Genomic DNA, 20,126 nt, shown 5'->3' with positions numbered 1-20,126 from the left:
CTGGTTAGGGCTTCCTTCCATCCTACAGCTTGCCTTCCTCAAATCTACCAGCACAACAGTAATTTCTGGAGAGTTTTATAATTTGAGCTAATCCTATGAGATAGTTTGATGGCTGACTGTTTGAGTTCACATTAGCTAATCCACATCAGCTGGTCTTGGAAACATTCTTTAGAGTAACATCATGCCCATACTTTCAAAATTACTAAGGCATATATTCAGTTAAAAGGTTTTATATGCATTTTGATGACTTCCACTTTTCAGCTGAAACTTAGAGCATTATAGAATTTGGCAATCCAATTTGGGACAGTTTGCCCCTTGGCCAGTGCAGGACCATTCCCAAGACTGTTACAATAACCATCTGTTTTCTGTCATTCTCGTACATAATAGCTTAACGTTCACAGCATTTGATCACTTCACAGTTGAGAAGATCATCAGATGTAGGGGTAGGGGTTTTTTCTTCTTCCTTTTCTTTTTAAATTAAACATTTTTTCTGTCAGCACCTCATCTTTGTTTTTCATTTTCAAGAAAGATTAATGCAATACCTGCCATTTAACTTTCGCTCATTCTGCAAGCACTCATCCCTCATTTCATCCAAATTTGGTTCCTCTTTTACTAGAAATTATTTATATCAAGAAACTGTCTTTAGAGAACATTGTTTATATTGATGGCACAAATCCTATATCATTAAAAGCTTCCACACATGTTTTGCTTTTGTCCTTCATTTTTGGTCTCTAGCCAGCATTGTGTTTCATGTTTGGTCCTGAGGTGCTGAAAGAAGGCAATTTAAAAAAAAAAGAAGCTTAGTATTACAAGGACTACAGCTGTTAGTGACCCATACAGAGTGCTGGACTGAGAACTTTGGGACACTCTTGAAAGCACTGGAACAGAGTGTCTTTAATGCTCACGACAGCTTACCTCTGACCTTTCGCTACAGTAACAAAAAAACGCTCCCTTTCACTTAGTGCTCCGAAACCAATTCTTACAGAGCTGAACGGTTCCACCAGGCTACTGGTCTGGAATGCCTTTTGGACATCTAATAAGACTAGTTTTGTATATTTTGGAAAGTCTTCTATAGTCCTTTATAGTTATGTTATGCTTGAAATACAGCAAAACACTTTCAAATAGTGACTTTGAAAAGTTGTCATAAATATTTCATCACCTTAGGCAAGTAAGACATCATACTTTGTTTACCTTCAGCAGAAATATATATCTCAGAGAAATAAAGCTGTAGCCTCTCAATAAAGTCTTCAAAGAGAGGCTGCTTATTGCAGTGATAACCTTCTTTAAAAGATTAATGACTAAGAGAGGTCATTCAGAGACAGAAAGAAAAACAACCCATGACCTAAAGACAGCATCTCTCATGACTGGAAGAGAAGACTCCTACCTGAAAGCCTTTCCTCCCCCTGGTTATATTTTATGGTCCCACTTACACCAGATGGAAGAGTTACAGGAACAAAACGAACTAGTTTTCCAGAAAGCATCTCCCTTCACTGCTCTGATAAACTGGTTATAGCAGGGACTCTGACAGGCTTTCAGGTAACTCTAATCTGCTCGTCCAATGACCAAAGAATGACTACAGTAATCGGATTGTAAGGGCTACAGGCTTCCCAACATAGACACTTGCGCTGGGGAGGCTGCACTAAGAAAAAAAGTGTGAACAGAAAGTGGTGGGGGAGAAAGGGGAACAGATGTGAAGTCAGGAAAGTGCACTGCTGGCAGGGAGGGAGAAACGAGGTCAAGAGCCAATGACCAGGAGCAGCAGTATTTGCTGAATAATGTTTGCTCACCAAGGGAGACAGTATTAGGCCTCTATTCAAAAAAGCAGTGTGCAGAAGACAAGCATCAGCAAAATGGGTGGCTGCAGAGCATTAAAGCCCACCAAAGTACCCTGGCTGCAAGCCAGTGCTGCTGCTATCACTACCTACGCTTTGTGCCCTCCCTCTTGAAATCAATCAGTGATGCTGTTGCCTGGTGGGAGGAGGCTGGAGAACTCTCAAGGAGCCTGCAGTGGGTCAGATATTCTGTTTGTCATCTACTGCAGAACTGCAAGAGAGAAGGACATTCTCCTAGGAGTCAGCCCTCATGTAACAAGCACTCCAGCTTGATACCATACCTAAAGAAAGCTGGAAAAAGCAAGTAACTCTTACTTGCAGAGTCTGTTTGCAAAAGAACAAAAGCTTCCTACACACAGTATTAATTTGGTTTGGCACAACAGTAGATTGAGCGCATCATATGTCCCATACCTATTCCCGCTCTCCCTCCAGCCTATAATCTTGTGTAGTAGTACACCCAGGTATTGGTGTGAATGTCGTTAAATATCCCTTTGACACATCTTTTCTAGAGGTGGATCTGACCTATAATTCCTTGTCAGTGATTAGTTAACTGACAGAGACAACCACATATCAGAAGGCTTATCTCAGGTATGAGGCGGACCTGAAGAGCAGTTACTATGCCTGGGAGCTGGCCTTACCTTCCAGCTATACCCGCTATTACCATTAGTTGTCTGCCTATATACTCTGATTGTCACAGCTACAGCAAAGCACTTACACTGACACTCACTATATAGGTACATCCGAAGTCAATTAACTTCTCCTCACCTCACTTTTCTATTCATAAAAAACTGATTAAGATGTTCAGCCAGCCTGATAAAAAGCTGATTAATAGTAATGTTCAACTTCAGTATCTACAATCACCATCAGTATATAATCACTGTATATTTCAAGTGACCTGAACGTACTCTGCATATTCCTGTTAAGGAGCAGGTTTTGGGTTTTTTTTCAAATGGGATGCCCAATGTATTTTAAAAATGGCTTGTATAATTATTTTCATACCACAAAACAATATGAATATTGTAATATTAAATGGGAGCACCAACCCAATTGCCTAGCTTGTACATACAATAACAGAAACAACTCAGTCATGCACACATTGTTTAAAAACTGTTTAAAAAAATTGTACATCAGCCCCAAAGCCTCCCAAATTCTGATTTTCCTGGGTATAGAAAATGATGTGTAAGTTTAAAGGAAGAAGATTCTAACATTTGCAGAGCAGCAAATGGTACCATTTCAGGAACGTCTATCATAGACTATTTGAGTAACCTAGACCATGTTTCTCACCTCTCAGGTTTTCTTGCATTAGACTAATTAATCTAGCATTTTATTCAGTGCATCCCACTCACTGGAGAGTTCAGTTAAAAAAAGTTCTCATGGTGAAGACATTTGTTAGGCTGGTTTTTCAAAGAAGTGCTGCTCATTCTCTGTAGTTCATCTCTACGCGTATCTCAGCTGTAAGAAACTGCTGTCATAGGGAAGACAGCTGTCAGGATTCAATTTAGTCGACTTAGTGTTTCACAAGGCCAAAATTAGCTTCACCTTGATTAGCTTAGTTTCTCCACAGGCTTCCTAATGGATCTATCCCAATTTACTCAGCCTTCAGATCACTTACTTCAGTGATCTGAAGATGTTATTTTCTTGTCTTAAATAAGCAGAAGACTGATTAGTTTGAATTTTTTAAGACCACTGCATTTCTTATGCCCCATCCATATGAAGTGTGGGACTTTTTTGACACAGTGCCAAAAGCCTTCTACAAACACCCTTCAGCATTCTTCATACATAAAAACCAAGGAAGGACTGAGGTTGCTCAGCGCTAGGCAGAATTTATCCTGCTTAATAATAAGGAAGCAAAAGACAACCATAAATGAATCTGAGACTGATGACTTAGAAGGAATGCTATGCCACAATAAGCCTAGCTAGTTATCCAGGGCCCAATGCAAAGCATACTGAAAGTACTGGAAAAAAATCCCCCGCTTGTGTTTAACAGGACTTGGAGCAGTATCCCTTTATGGGGCAAAGGGCCTTTAAAATGTTGTTTCCTACAATGAACCCACAAAAGGAAATTTCCTTTGACAAAAACAAATCAACAGATCTTCTAAAGGACAAACACAGAAAAGATGATCAGAAAACATGATATGTGGCCAGATAACACCTGTAACCTACTAGCAGGTTTAAGTATCGTCTTTTACTATAATTCACGTATGAGGCTTACGTTGTGGTTGGTTTTTTTTCTCCTTTGAACAGTTTGTCACCGACTACCCTTGCTGCTGGTATGGGACTTTTCTGAGTTGTCTGTGAGCTTAATTTAAATTAGAAAGTGGAGCTTTTTGCCTTTGAAAAATAAAATTGAGTTTTACTGTTAAGACAGACAATTCACTCCAGGTAAGGTTTCCCCAGTGATCACAGCAGATATGCCCCTCCATGAGACCCTTGCTGCATTAGAATAGCAAAGCCAAAAATGGCAATATGAAGTGAAATGTAGACCTAGACAGACTCAGAGATGTGTCCAAGGACCACAGTAGAAAGTTAAGAAAAAGGTGAATTCTTACATGGTCTGATACTGTTGATATGCCAAGAACATCCATTCCTTCTTAGATTAAATACAAATTACTTTTCACATACAAAAGGAAAATATTTCTCTAGCAATGAATGAACAAACTGAGCACTGCATGAAACCTGTAGACTTCAAATCATCTTGGAGACAAAAAGGAACTGGAGAGAGATGGGTTACAGTTCAGAAACAGTTTTTACAGACTTTATTCCAAAAATCAATGTCTGGTCAGGAGACGATTTTTGCATGTACACTGATATCCTGCTGTAATCGGTCTGCAAAAGCTGAGCATTTAGAAAAGCCTTAGCAGCAGCATTCAGAGTCTCAGAGAACTCTAATGCCAATAAGCATTTGCTAGAGGGTCTGATGGAAAAAAAATGTATGAACAGATAAGAGATTTGGAAATCACTATTTTAAATTTGGTACTATTTTTGGCAGGCAAATCCATATTGATCTGAGTCTTGGGGAAAGTTACTGTAATCCTCATGGTAACAGAGACATAATGAGTTTTAGGAAGAAAGTGGAGGGAACAGCTAAAGCTGTAAAAATGTTGAACACATGGCTTTACAGCCTGTCACGCATGTTCTTAATTCTGCTCTTGTTCTTCCCCCCGCACTCCATGACTCCCAGAAAATAGAACGGGATGCAAAACAGAGGAGCTAGCTCCCCATAATAGTGGCAAGGCAGCTTTCTAGCTCCAGACTAGCTAAAGTACAGGAGAAATCCAACTCAGTGTCACAGCCTGAAATAGCTCAACAGAGTACACAAGCCTAGGGAAAGGCTAGGTCACTATTGCTCCCACAGCATTGTATGTCAACCCTAAAATAACTCAGAAATGGTTAGTAAGAGAGGGGCTGTCTTTTTGGTTTCTGTGTCCCAGTGAAGAATCAGCAGGTCCCATGTCAAAGACTGCTCCCTTGAGGTGGAGCACTCTTGATTGGCCCTTAGCTAATGCAGATGAAATGCTACAGAGAAATTATAAATGACGGCTTTGAGAACAGATTAGTTTCAGGCTTATATAGATCAATGTTTTCCGACTTTGTGTCTTTTTTCAGGAAGGGGGAGGACAGGGAGGGGATGACTGCATTTCCAACTTAGAAATCAAGAAATTAACTCATAGGTTTACCAGAATTACTTTGTTTTCATTTTAAGCTTGTCTCGAGTTTTAAATGGATTCATACAGACAGAATAGGGGCAGGCATATCACTGAAGTGCTGTAGACAAACACCACAGAACACTGGCAAACAAAGACAAATCTTGGGATCCCAGGGATCAGGGTACATTTCCCACCAAGCTGTGTGTACAAATTTGGGGCAGATATTATTTGGTCATAGACAAATGGAATAGTTCCCTTGGCAGCTGTCACTCAGCAGTCTGTTGGACAGGCAGTGCCAAACAATAATAACTTTGGGAAAAAATCATTTGCAGATGACAAATACCAAATACAGGCTTGATTGTAGAGGGAGGGGGAGTCTGAGGGAGAGGGATTGTAAAGGGAGGGGGCTGATCATCTCCAGGCCATAAAATGAAACACCTGTATAAACTGATGCACAGTGAGATTATAAGAATAAAAACCATAATACTGATTGATACTACCTCACTGTTCAATTTATCCATGGGATTCTGTCATCTCTTGTCTTCATTGCAATCTCTGGTCTTTTAGACTGTGTTTGTTCAGGTCCTAGTGCAGAATTATGGCTTTCATGGACAAATCAGCTATCAAATCAGCACTGAGGGTATCAAATTATTGATATTTGCAAAAAGGGTACTCTGAGATTTCGGAGACAACAGATCACCTCAATTGCTTACTACAATGTTCTTCTGGTACTTTCACTATCAAAATTCTGCTTATTTAGAGATATACTATTCCCAATTAGCTGATACATACCTCTTCAGAATTATCTCTGATAAATCCTGGTAGCAGAACAAGAATATTGGCATTTGCTATCATAATTGCAGTCCCTGGCACTGGTCTCTGCTCTGCCTTTCAAGAGAAAGGGGTAGCATCTGCCTCCTCACCATAACACTCTCTGCCTGATTGGTGATACTGATGATACTGCACTTATTTTTCTTTCAGCAGTAACAGTCTTTTCCTACACTGGTACACCTGTTCCAAAGCCTAGCCTCACTGCTCTGTACCACACTAAGGTAAGGTCGGAGCATTAATACCTTTTTCTGAAGCATGCATATTACTTTACATTTCACAGTCCTTAAGCACTTAAATGGCACACAACTCCAAGGGGGAGAAAATGTACCCAGCTGACAACAGCTTAGAAAAAAACATGGAATCCACTTACAACCACCTCTGTTAAGGATCCAAGATTTTTTTTTTTTTTTTAAATTATAGTTGATATCATTGCAGCAATTACAGCAGGCTGAGATATTCACCTTTGACTGTGACCTGAGCACTGCAAGATGACTGTCCTGTGTTGTTTTCAGCCAGACAGGTATAAATGCCATCATCTTCTGGTAGGGCATCTTGGACAGTCAATTTTGCAACTCCATCTTCAAAAGTGGAATGGGCGTACTGAATTGGCTGGTCTGCAGACAGAAAAGAAGAGAATTGTCTTAATGCATCAGCCACAAGTTTCAAAAGCACTTCTTGTTTTCAGTGAAATCTGGATGCCTAACACCAGCCAGTATATTAAAGTGCAGAGCCAAATCCCACCCTCTGGTGCACAGCCACTGATCTCTAGTGAATACAAATGGCATCCCAAGCGCAAAGCAGAATATGGTTGTCAGACAAATCTCACCATTAGGTTCACTGGGTGCTACCTTGAGTAACAGCAAGAGGAGAAAGGTTTATCTTTGTATTTTGAACAGATTCTCTTTCAGGTGGATAAGAAAAGCAATGTCTTGTGTGGTTGCTTCAGACATTGTCTCCATCTTGTACTTTGCCTGAAACTAGATATTAGCGTTACTGTATAGATGTGCAAAACTTGTTGGGCATGGAGAAGCACTTGAAGTCCTCCATCAAGTACTTTGTAGTGGAAGACATTCCACTACAGCAGAGACAGCAAAATCTATAATGGAGCCAAGACGCTGATTTACATAAGCAGTCAATCTACACTACAGTATGTATAGTCTGGTAACTGACAGGTACAGTCTGATCTGCAGTGATGTGACTATTAAAGACGTTAATTTTAAGAAACTGGTTCCTTGAATTGGTTTGGAACATGCTTAAACGTTAGTGTAGACTGGTTATAGTTGCCTTGCTATTGTTTCAGGAACTGTCATCAATCTCAGCCTTACTTTCTGAAATGCTTCTGCAATCTGTTTTCCCAATATTAAATAGTTTCCACTACTGACTCATCATTGGTTGCTTTCCCAGTGCATGCAATGCTTAAGAGGGCCTGATATCTGTGCATAAACATCATGCTGGAGAAAGAAATTAGGGTCATCTAAGAGAAGAGGGTGAAACTGCAGAGAAATTGTGCAGGACTGAATCAAAGACTTCTGTCACTTGGGAAATCATGGTCAAAAGGCAAGATCAAAATTGATTTCATTGCCAAAATAATTTCAAAAGATCAGGACAAAAGCTCTGGGGTTTCTAAGAACCAGCTCTGCACTATGAGCAGGATAAATTAAATGATGGGACAGATTTTTCTCTCATCTCTGGTTTTCAACACTAGCAAACTCAGAAGGCAGTCATTATCTATGCACTATCTGCATATAAAGTTCCATTCTGAAATACAAACATGTACCAATATCAGCATGATCCAATACTTACATATACTTACATATTTTATAAAATGTGATAGATGATCTTATTCTTTTACTTATGTTATAAGTCATCTGTTTATTAAGTTAGCGAATTTTCTACCACATGAAAAACTGGGGTGAATAGCTAATCAACTGCCAAGACAACTCCAATTTTAGAATAAACTCTCTCCACCTTCTTCACAGGTTGCATATTCTTATTACCAGTTCCTATGAGCTCCCTTTCACTCAGTTACACACAGACTGTTGTAACTATTAAGTCCAATCACATATTTTTTGCATTTGTGAATAACATTACATTCAAATATGTACATGTAGAGCTAAAGCCCAAGCAGACAAAGCTTTCTGTAAGAGGACATGGGGCACTGGACTGCCTTTCTGGTCTGACTGTAGAACATCTAACCTGACAGGGATCCAGTCTTGGATTCTGACATTGAAAATATTAATGGTGCCTAATGATGTTATGATGATAACTGTATCAGAAATACACTCAGGATAAAAGCTGCATCATCAAAACCAGAACAATGCCTTTTTATTCCTGTTTTCAATAAGCAAATGAATAGGGTAAGTGTTGTATGTGGAAAAAGAAAATGTGGTCTCCTTCACTGTGTCCTCAGATTTTGTCAGGGCATCCTCTTTTTCACTCCTGCTCCCAACAAAACTGTGACTATTTTTTAGCACTATTCACAGAATAGTGAATTCACTTACAGAACAGCCTTTTCATCAGACCCCAGAAAAGAAACACAAGTATATCAGCCCTGAGGAATAACCTGCAGCAAGATTCTCAGTTATGTCCATTGTACTTATACTTTGATCTAATAAAAACAACTCTCGCGGTAGTGAAATGTTCCCTTCTCCAGAGGCAGAACAGTCAAATCTCCATGACAGCTTGGCAGCAGGAACAATAACAAAAAATACCTTTCTGCCGGCATGTTATGCCAGAATAAAGGAAATTTTCCCCTGGCCCATTTATTAAAAGCTTTCTGGACAGATCAGAAAGCTATCCTAAAACCAAACACTACTCAGAGAATTGTTATGCTAAAGTCATGGTCATACTGGTTTTAAATTCAGAAGAAAGAGGTTCAATTCAACAAAAAACACATGGAAAGCAATATGAAAAGGAAGATATTTAAAATACAAATCACACAGGCCTTATTCCTGCAATTTAAAAAGAAGTTACCAATAAAGTATTTAAAGAAGCTGAAGTACTTCAGTACTGAAGTATTGTCACAGATGCCACATGTAAAAAGTTATTTATAAGTCTTTGGTGAGGCCAGAACTAAAACACAGTAATTCTACTCTCAGGGAATTTGCTGGTAAATCAGGGAAAATTCAGAAATAAACTTAAAATAAAGGGCAGAGTGAGAGCAATAGGACAAAAGAACTGTCTTGAAAAAGTTGGAAAAAAACTTTAAATCACTAAAATAGGGAAAAAGTATAAGAAAGAAACTGAAGATGGTAGAGCTGCAGAGAAGAGTAAGAGCTCAAATAAAATCCATAGTTCAGTCAGGTAGCTCTTATTTGTGCAGTCTCTATGAATATGGAAAAACTACTCATTCTCATAGATGCTAAGAAGTAATTATAGACAATGCACAGCATACATCATCTATTTTTTGTCTGTTGACCACAAAGAGAGGTCAATCTATATAATGGCTTGGAAAATGTTTTAAATTTATATGTAGTCACAGCTGGTAAAAATGCTCGGTATCTAAGTATCTCAGTACTTGTATGCAACATTTTACAAGAAGTTATTGTAAGTCTTTTAGTTCTCAGGTGGTGTGGATTCCTCGGAGATCGCGGGAAAACAGACTGGACAGCACACAGGCTGTTCAATAAATATCAAGGGCTAGCCAGCCTAGGAGTGCGTCTATTCTGCTTTTTTCCTATTTTTTATTTGTTTCTCAAAGCAGTCTTCTGTTCATATTTCTTATGATTTGTTAACTTGGTCTTTACATTCATTATTTCACTGCGATACACATACTTTTCTCACTATTCTTTTAAAAAATTAATTCTAGTTTGTTATTATTGTCATGCGTGGAAGACAATTTGCATTTGATATTTTCTTGTGAACTTTACACATCCGGTCCCATGTGATTTTTATTTCTATGGAGCTCTGCAAAAGTGCTGTATTTTCAATAGCAGTGTGATTGCTCTAGGCAGAATGCTTTTTTCTCTGCTGCAGCCTATCGGTTGTGAACGTAAAAAGCTTTATATTCCAAGCATGGACAGCAGATTGTAACACACCTTTTTTTAAAACAGAATTTGTCTGCCTGCCTCAGATTATATACTGCGACTATACTGTTTTCTTCATATGGCCAGTTGATGAAAGACTCCATCACGCCATTTTGCCAAAAGCATTCTTATGTCTGCTTGGAGCAGTATTTCAGGATCAGAAACACAACTTTCTTCTTTATCTGAAAATGGATATAAATATGGCAAGTTTGTAGTATCTAGCTAGCTGGTAGACAGGAAGGAAATGTTTGCTTTCAAATGGATATCGCAATAGCCAATTTGATTCTTAGGTAAAATAATGACCCTGGGAGCGTACATGGAATTATCAACATGAAACTATTGTTTATAATCCATTTAAGCTTGTATCAAAATGGTACATAAACAGTTATGTATCACAATCAGATGCAAGACAGAAAAGCATTAAACTATAGTGGTATGTTTCAGGAATCTGGAATGAAAGTAGTGTGCTTATGTCTTTAGAATAATATATGATGTCCCTAATTTTTATTATTGTGATAGTTTCTTGTGCTTCAGTTACTCAGGCTCACTGCGTTTTGATTTAAGAGCAGAGTTAATGTTCTGGCTTTCACTTACAGAACACTAATAGTTTGAAATCCAACTATCTGAAAAAAAACCACCTGCTTTTGCCTCCTTGTGATATTGATCCAATTGCAGTTAGAAGCTTGGATGCAATATAAACATGGTTATAACTGAACAGGGGCAGACTCATCTGAGATTAGTGAGAAGAAAGGTCAACGCAGAACAAACCTCCTGAAAAAAGGCAGGGGGGCACAGTGCATACTGGAGGCCTACAGAAACATGTTGCTTATTGATCTCTAGGCTCTATTTTTCAGGAGACAATGGTTTTCTGCTTAGCAAAGCAGAACATGGTTACATCAATGGAGACACTGTATCTATGCCTGATGAACTGTAACACAGAAAGTCATTTGAGACAAGAAGATGCTCTGTATGTGGAAGATAACTGGGTATAACCACATCATTCAATGACTAAGGGAACCCTTTATGAGCAGGGGGTGCCCTTGGAACATGAAGATGAAATGACTGACCCTATGGGTCAGAGTTGCTCCTTCTGTGCTGCAAGACACAATTCTTGCATAGCAAAACAGTGATTCTACTCATGTCTGCAAAGGAGGAGCTGCAGAGTAGCCTTCAAACAGAGAAACAAATTATTTCCAATGGGAGAGCATCAGAGCCTTTACTCACATGTTTCGTGTTGTAAATAAAGCAGTGGTCTTTCTATTCTAGACATGGAGCTATTGGGAAGGGGAACGGACCAGGCTGTGGGAACATACCAATCTCAAGGTCATGGTTCATTTTCCCTGCCACCTTTTTCAGTTATCGCATTTATTCTGAATAGCTAAGGAAAAACAGAGATCATGTGCAAATAATTCATTTTAAAACAGTCCTGGAAGAAACATCTTTAGGGCAAAGTATGGTATTCTTTGTCTTTAAATCACACACACACACATACACACAAAGATAGATAGCCTGGGAGAGTCTACAAAAAAATCAATTGCACTTCAGGAGTAACAAAGGTGATCAAGGGTTAAGCTGAATAAATCTGTCTAGTGTTTAATAGATGTGGCTCTAAATGGAAAGAGACCTTAGCCAAAGCAGGTAGTCCCTGGATCTCTGAAATCATTTGGAATCCAAGCAAAATGCTGATGTTTGGGCCAAACTCTGGTATTAAGAGGGGACTGTTAAGGAAACTTGCATGTTCAGTTGTGTAATCAGGACAGGGTAGGAGATTATACAGTCTGATAAAAGTAAAAAATATTTTACTTATCCTTTTTTTTAGTCAGCTTTGGGCAAGTGTTAGAATCTCAAGGAACATATTTCTAGTAGAGAAGCAACCGGAAAAGCTGTGATTTTAAGATCTTGGGGACATAGCTTCTAACACTAATTATGAACTTCCCAGCTGATGGAAGGGTGGAATAGGGCACGGGTTTCCTTCCTACTGTAAAGATTGATATACTGCACTTATTTTGCTGAGAACTTATTATCCCTGCAGACCATGATGCCAATCCGTTACTCTCAGAGCAGAGGCCAGTGCCAAAGGAGTGGGGGTCGCACAGGATTCAGCATACAGTAGCAACACAGGCTTTGCTGCAGCGTGCGGAAAAGCTGTGTTTTAGGAAACCCAGGACACCCATCTGCGTACAATCTTGTCAACAGAGTCCCCTGCTGGACATACTAGAAAACTGCAGCAAGACAGAAAACCTCAAGAAAACCACCCTTCCTGCTTATTATGTGCATATAAACCGATTTTCTTCAAATATTTTAGTGGATTATATTACTGTGATTTAGAGTGATTTGTGCAGTATTCACAGCCTTGCTATGTACTGATCAGAGTGGCATCTGAGACTGCGGATGTAAGTGCATGCACGCCTGTATTGCAGACCAGGGGATTCCTTACCATTGAGAAGCCATGTGATCTGAGGCACAGGTACACCTCCTACACAGCACTGCAGCACAAAGTCTTGCCCTTCACTCACAGTGCATCCTTTCAAGACACTGGAAAAGCATGGAGCAACCTCTTGAACTTTAGGCCCTTTAAAACAAAATGAAAACAGTTCCTTTAACCCATTGAAAAAATTACCTTTACCACTTAGTGACTTTCTCTAGGTATGCTTAGGTGACATGGCTGGACTAACAGATTCATCCCATGCAAACAAGCAAAAAAAAAATCAAAACCATGGTGAAATATTTTATTGGGAAATAGAAATCATTTTGAGCAATGGACTGGTGTAAAGAAGGGGTTCTTCTATAATCTACAAGGCAGGTGTTGCCAGCCCTCAAGCTGTATCTTAGGTGATGGTTTTCTATGCCAGAATCCACCATTTGCAGCCAATCACTGGAAGTGTATGCAACATATTACCAGAGAGCTCAGTGCAAAGAACAGAAAGGATAATTCTTCTCTCCTCTTGTCGTCTCCCAGTCCCTCTCCCAAATTTCCCCTGACTGGCAGTGAAATAGGGTGACTTAAGGATGCAGTTTACAGTTCTCTCATGAGACAGCAAGAGAGTATCTTGGGTATCCTGATTTAACCTCAGGCACAGCAAATAGAGAAATGTTGCATAAACATGATCATAGCTCCAGGACAAAACCTAAAACCAGGTGAAAAGATTAGAATTGAGGACAAGATTTGCTAAGAGGCTAACAATTCTTTCAACCAGACCAGTAAGACAGTGCCTTCAAGCTCAAAATAATTTGTCACTGGGAAGCGAACTTGAATTTAGCAGAATGCAATTCTCATTCCTTTACTTTTCTTCTTATTTGCTTTGCTGCACAGGATTGGTTTGTGCTCGCAAAACATTTTAGATATGAGTGTCCTATAGAAACGCTAAGCAGCTCCAAGAGAACTGAATGCAGAACAACAACAATAAAATCTTTGGCAACCTGTATTAAATACAAGCATTAACAGAAAACCTCAGTGGAGAACAGGCCTTCCTGTGTACAAAACATTTAATGAGATGGTTTTAGCTATACAAACAACAGAAACAAAACATCAGAAGGGAAACCGATGCAGAAAGTGGCTTGCCAGCTATCCCACACCACATTATTCACAGGGCTAGGAATCAGAATTAACCTGCATTGAGAAGCTGTAATAGAAATTTTGTAGTTACCACCCTCTGACAGCTTAGAAAAGCCCAGCCACAGTTTTCAAAGTGGAGAAGGGCTCACAAGAACTTACTTACTTCTGACAGTTAACAACCAGCTGGTGGAAGTCTGGCCTTTGGGGTTGAAAGCTGCACAGCTATAAGATCCACTGTCCCCCAAGGAGGCTTTCTTTAACCATAGGCAATGAACTCCATCTTCTTCGTTTATTTGGACATCTTCTCCAGTTTTAATAGGTTCACCCTCTTTGAACCACTCCACATCTGGTTTTGGTTTCCCTGAAACTAGACAATCAGGTATTTGAATTTTTATGAACAGTTTTTTCCCTTAGTATAATTCCATTATTTGCTTTAGTGTAAATTAGGTATAATTTACATATACATAATTATATAATCCTTAATGAGCAAGTAATACACAAAACTATCTTCAAAAAGATGGTTTGATATTTCTGATCTTCCAAAACCTCTTGGCCAGTCCTTCTTTTAAAATAACAAATATTTGGTAACTTGAAAAATCCCAAGCACTTCTATCTGAAAATTGTTCCTCTAAAAGTCACAGACAAAATGGATGTGATGAGGTATTAGAGGAGAAAGAAATAAATTTCTCCCCATTCCTTCCTACCCTGCTAAACTGGTTTCTCTGAGCACCTAGCAGTACTTTGCAATCCACAGTACCTACCACTGAGGTTGTTTATTCTGTTCAGCCTGGAGAAGAGAAGGCTCGAGGGGGATCTCATCAATTTATATAAATATCTAAAGGGATATGGAGCCAGGCTCTCTTCAGTGGTGGCCAGTGATAGGACCAGAGGCAACGAGCACGAACTGAAACATGGGAGGTTCTGTCTGAACATAAACACTTTTTTACTGCGAGGGTTACTAAGTACTGGCACAGGTTGCCCAGAAATGTTGTGGAGTATCCCTCCCTGGAGATATTCAAAAGCCACAACCTGCTTTAGGTGACACTGCAGGGGTGTTGAACCAGATGACCTCCAGAGGTCCCTTCCAACCTCAAACATTCTGTGATTCTGTGTGTTTTTCTTCCAGACTAGGGTCCAGGTGTAGGTAAAGCAGGCAGCTTCCTAGGACAGTAAACTTTCAGGGAGCAGAAGCAAACCAGCTGTGGTTTTACTGCCTGTTTTGCCTGCGTCAGAGCTCCAGAAAACCACATTTGGCTCCTAGTAGTGCTGAGGGAGGTCTGAGCTTCGTGGGGCAGTTGCTATGATGAGCAAAGAGAGGTTAGGAAAGAATGCCAGGAAAGGTCACCCACCCCATCCTTCACTTATTTTCAGCAAACAAGGCCCCCTGGGGCTTCCACCTTGCTGATGTTCCTTCCCAGCTCTACCCATTTCATTATAGCAAGAGCGCTCAGCCCTGGAGGAAGGTACAGACAGTAAAAGATGGCAGGAATATCCGCAACAAAGACGTATGATATACTGCAGGAAACCCTTCTGAATGGAGAAAACAGAAGGATAGGGCAGTGACTTATCAAGAAGAGGAACCCTTAGCTAGAAGCAGGACTCCACCTGATATAAGTGACTAGAAACAGGAAAACAAGGAATTCCTTCTTTTTGAAAAAAAAGCAGTCCCTAAATCCAGCTCCAAATCAATAAAAAATTTGGAAGGGGGCAGGTTACCATTTCACCCACAAATGGGGCAAAAAATGGAATGACCGTTACATACATCGGAAAGCAGTAAACATCCTTTTTCTGTGAATTTTTTCCACTAGAAACTAGACATTATTATTCAGAAAATATTCTCTTTCCTGCTCAGCAGAGAAAGAGTTCCTCGAAATCCATAGACAATTAGTGAAGAAGAGCAGAGGTGGGAGAACCTCCAAAAGCTGGGGGGGAAAAAAAAAAAAATCAAGTCCTGAAGTGTCAAAGAACCTAGATGCTTTGTAGTAACCATACTGACCCAGAAGCATGCTGAGCTGACAGCCTGGCAGGTGGAAGCCTCCTTAAGGGTGTAACAGCATTTCCATTGTCCGTTGCAACCAGGAAGCAGAGGTACCTGTGAATGCAACCCTGGTGACCCTTTGCGGGGAGGATTCTTAGGAAAGATAGTTTCTCGGATTACTTATTGAAGTGCACTAGGGACATGCAACTGTAACTTCCCTACAGACACATTGCCTTTGCATGTAAGAGTTTGTGCTTTGGGTCCAAAACCAAACAAAAAGGCATTCACTGGCTTCAATAAGAACTGAATGATCACCTTGGTTTCTGTACAATAAGGACTACATTTCCCTACCAAACAGGATCATGAATTAGTTAAACCTTGCAAAGTTTTTGAGGTGCTCTGATAGTACTAAGAGCATGGATTGCTTTCTAATATACCTGAAAAATAAACTATTGAAAAGGTGCCAGGATCTTTCGAATATTTTCTCCCCTCTTTACTCTCTGGGCTTGTGATATAAATTGTATTTTTTACTCATGCGGCAAGAACTATCAAGAAATGAAATAAATTACCATGGTTTTGTTGTGATTTTTTTTCCTCCAGAGACATAAAAACCAATTTCTCTCTCACTTGTGGGAACACTTTAAAGTGTGAATGTTATTTTAAAAGAATAGCAGAAAAATGTTTTGAAATTATTTTATACTAAAATTGTAATTAAAAAAGTGTTCCAGATCTACTCCCTGGATTCAGCAAAATGCAGCTCTCATTACTCTTCTGAGAGGTTAAAACACGGTCAAATTCTGCAGAGCAAACTCTAAACCTCCCTTTTAATTCTGTCTTTATCATTTCAGCTGTTAGGAAGCACTCAGATCAGCACTGGGTTGACCAAATATGAGGGGTAAAAGTAGATGCTGCAAGGGAAATGCAGTGACTGATTGTAGTTTCTTATCTGAACATTTTTTTTGGCTCAGGGGCAATGTAACTAATAACAGTTCTGTAAAGTGTACCATCCATTTTCTCTCTTGCACCCTCGTAGAAGAGGCCCTAAAACTACCTCCTAGAAAGAGCAGCATTGATTACATCTGGGGAAACACCAGATGAAAGAAGGGATGGACACTATGGTATGGAATGATTTGAAAATTTCATTCAGAAGAGCACTGTGGAAACAGCATGAGATTCTGCATCTATTTCCAAAATACTTTAGGAGGAGGACAACGTGCAATGAAGAAGGAATTGCTTCCCCACTTCCACACATAGAAGGGGAACCTGACTAACCCCAGGGCTCTGATAACATTCATACTTTTACCTTTGCTCTTGAATTTAATCTCCTGGCCTTCTGATGCTTCCAGGCTCTGTGGACAGCTCTCAAACTGAGGGGGAATTCCCAGTGGCTCCCTCTTCTCCTCCATTACAGCCTTCCAGGCTCCAGATCTGCTTTCTCCTTCTCTACTCCTTGGACTGACTTGCCCTGCCAGAGATGGGGTTTGTTGAGCTGACATCAGGGGCTGCACAGCCCTTTTCCTGTCTTCACCATGTCTGATGAAAGTGGCCTGGGGTTCTGTCTTTGGTTCTGGTTGCAGTTTGACAGCTTGTAGTGTGATGGTGCTTGAAGTTTTCTGCAAGACTTGAGATCCCTTTTTTCCTTCTTTAGGTTCTTGAGGAGACACTGCACTGGCTTCTTGGTGCTTACTGTCTTTGGCTTCTCTGGCAATGTAAAAGGTCTCTTTCTTTGCTGACAACCTGTCTTTGGTTTCAACCATGAGTTCAGTGCTGCTGGATTTCAGCTCTTTAGCAATCCCATTGCTAGTTGATTGTTTGAATTCTGAATTTTCAACAGCTTTAACAGCAAGCGTTGTTGGTTTTGATGGCATGCTGAAGGAAAATCTTAAGTTTACAGATGTATGACACTGTATAAAGACTAATTATTATTATCACCAATGATACACAATCCCTTAGCAAGAATGTGAACTAATGAACCTTTAGTTTCCTTCACACAGATTAAGAACATGGATGAAAGAGGCGAAGTGAAAAGCTTCATAAAATGTGATCAGTGCTCAGATACTGTCTCAGCTGAGGAGTTTCTGGGTACTAATCCACTGCTCAGGTTCTAACATGTTTTGTGAGTCAGACACCTTGCATACACTGCTTTAGATAGAGAGCAATTACGTGACACCCTGGAATGACCGTGGTGTAACACTACTTCATGCTTTAATAAATTGAGGTCACCTATAATTATAGCTCAAAACACCACATAAAATAGTTCCTTAAAGGGAAATGAAAATGTGAATTGTGCAGTGAATTTACTATTTCTAATTATGGTGTGTTGTAATTTAGGTGATTTCAAAAGAGGACTGATCAGGAAACTTGAGTAAAGTCTCTGGGAGGGAGAGTGGGGGTTGTAAAAAAAAAAATCAATTGACTGGATGTAACAATATCAGCTATGGTTTAATTAGGAAGAGTTTCTCAGAATTATGATGGGTCTGCTGCTCAGTACTTTGGGGGCACAAAAGTAGCTGACTAATTGGGGAGTTGAATCTAAGTTTCCTGCATTGAAGTTCACTGCCCTGATCACTAAGCTATTATCTGTAGAGCACTGTGTCTGTGTCTCACACTTCCAAAGCATTATTCGAAGGCAGAATTGGAACTTATTTGAAATACGGGAAACAATTTCTAGCCCAACTCTGTTTTGCTATACTTAGTGCCATTGACTTATTCTCTCAGGGAGATTCAGGATATTTATTGAGGTACTTTTCTACAGCCAGAGTTCAATGTACTAGAGAAATAATGCCTATGAGATTTGCAGTTACAACTGTAAGATTTTTACATTTTACACAATATCTCTTTTTTTGTGAATAAATGATGGAGGAGGCAAAACTACTCTGGAGAACCCAGCACATGGGGAGTTCTGGCTGCACAGTTTCATTTACACTGAACTTACTTTAAAGTATGTTCCTAAAAATCACACAGACCTGAAAAACAGGGTAGCACAGCATTTTCAGATCCACTTTGCAGTGGACATGGAGTTAGGACAATGTAAACATGCCATTTTGAAATCCCATCCAGGGCACGTGAGGACAGATTAAATACCCTGAAGACTGTAAAGCAACTGGCCTTCATGAAAGTGTCTTACACAGTCAGCTTAGACCATTTCATTCCTGCATTTTCTATTCATGAAGAAAAGCCATTTTACAAATTTTTTTTTTAATTACAGTGACAATTTTAAATTTAACTTTTAAAATCTTGATAAAGCCCTAAAACATGAAATTTTTTGTTTCTTGTTACTTTACCCATACTTTTGTATGTATTTTCAGACAACAGCAAAGACCATGGCCATACCACATTTTGCTTATGACAGCAGAGAACAACCAGCTCGGTACTGAAAAGATGCATGCAGGTTTTTGTCTCCAAAAAGGAAATTTGACAAATTGATACAGAGTATAATTTCTCCTTACATAGTTTTTGTTCAGATTATATAACTGTTTAGCTACATGGGAACAGTGAGCATAAAGCCATCTAAATTTTGGTTTCCTGAGCCAGACCAGAACTCTGTACTTCATAGTGTTGCCACCAGTTCCACCAACTATTTCGTAGGAGTCTACCAGGACAGATTAATTTGGCCGTAAGAGAGAATCTCATTCCAAGTAAACATTTTCTAACTTCCAAATACAGACTGACCCAAAAAGATTTATCACTTTGTGAGGAAGGCTCATGCAGTAAATGACAAAATTAGTGGACTGCAATTATATATTCTGAGAAAGTACTCCAGTAAAAACATACCATGGTGGCTGAGCATATGTGTCAGTCTTATCTGGACCTGAAATAAAAGAAGAAAAAACAGGTAACTTATACATACAATACACCACACCTGAAATTTGATATGGAGAACAGCAAGCTGCTCAGCTGAAACACAAAGAGGTCTTGGTCCATTTTGAGACATTGCTGGGTCAACTAAGTTCAGAAGTCCCTTGAGAACTAAAAGTTCTGTGAGCCTCAAAGGCTCCTTGTTAGAAGAGAGAAGTAAGGAAGAGATTCCAGCTGGGAGGCAGCTCATGAAATCTTATGGGAACTCCACAGAGCTTGTAGAAGTGAAGACAGACAAACACCAGTACTACACCTGAGCACGCCCACAGTAAAATTGCAGCTGTCCTCTGGCTAAAACACAAAACCAAATTAACAGTAGTAAAAACTCCCAAAACCTGAGCCCACCTGCAAACTTTTACCAACTTATTTGCTGTGTAGCAAGTGTTATCATGTTTAACA

The 20,126-nt window shown here is 39.6% G+C and overlaps 1 protein-coding gene across 1 annotated transcript in view; it reads right to left on the bottom strand.

The window, feature by feature from the left end:
* The window catches only part of MYLK (myosin light chain kinase), a 155,734-nt gene that overhangs the window by 96,549 nt on the left and 39,059 nt on the right, over positions 1-20,126 (bottom strand). The window contains exons 6-10 of the mRNA XM_059820604.1: positions 19,644-19,680; positions 17,173-17,738; positions 14,055-14,258; positions 12,773-12,907; positions 6,772-6,924 (exon numbers count right to left, since the gene is read on the bottom strand). Coding sequence (XP_059676587.1) covers positions 6,772-6,924; positions 12,773-12,907; positions 14,055-14,258; positions 17,173-17,738; positions 19,644-19,680 — 1,095 coding nt within the window. The remainder of the gene's footprint in view (positions 1-6,771; positions 6,925-12,772; positions 12,908-14,054; positions 14,259-17,172; positions 17,739-19,643; positions 19,681-20,126) is intronic.

The sequence above is a fragment of the Gavia stellata genome, chromosome 8 (assembly GCF_030936135.1).
Source record: "Gavia stellata isolate bGavSte3 chromosome 8, bGavSte3.hap2, whole genome shotgun sequence".
Classification (NCBI taxonomy): Eukaryota; Metazoa; Chordata; class Aves; order Gaviiformes; family Gaviidae; genus Gavia; species Gavia stellata.
Note: the sequence above shows the minus strand (reverse complement) of the source record. Positions and strands in the feature narration are given on the sequence as shown.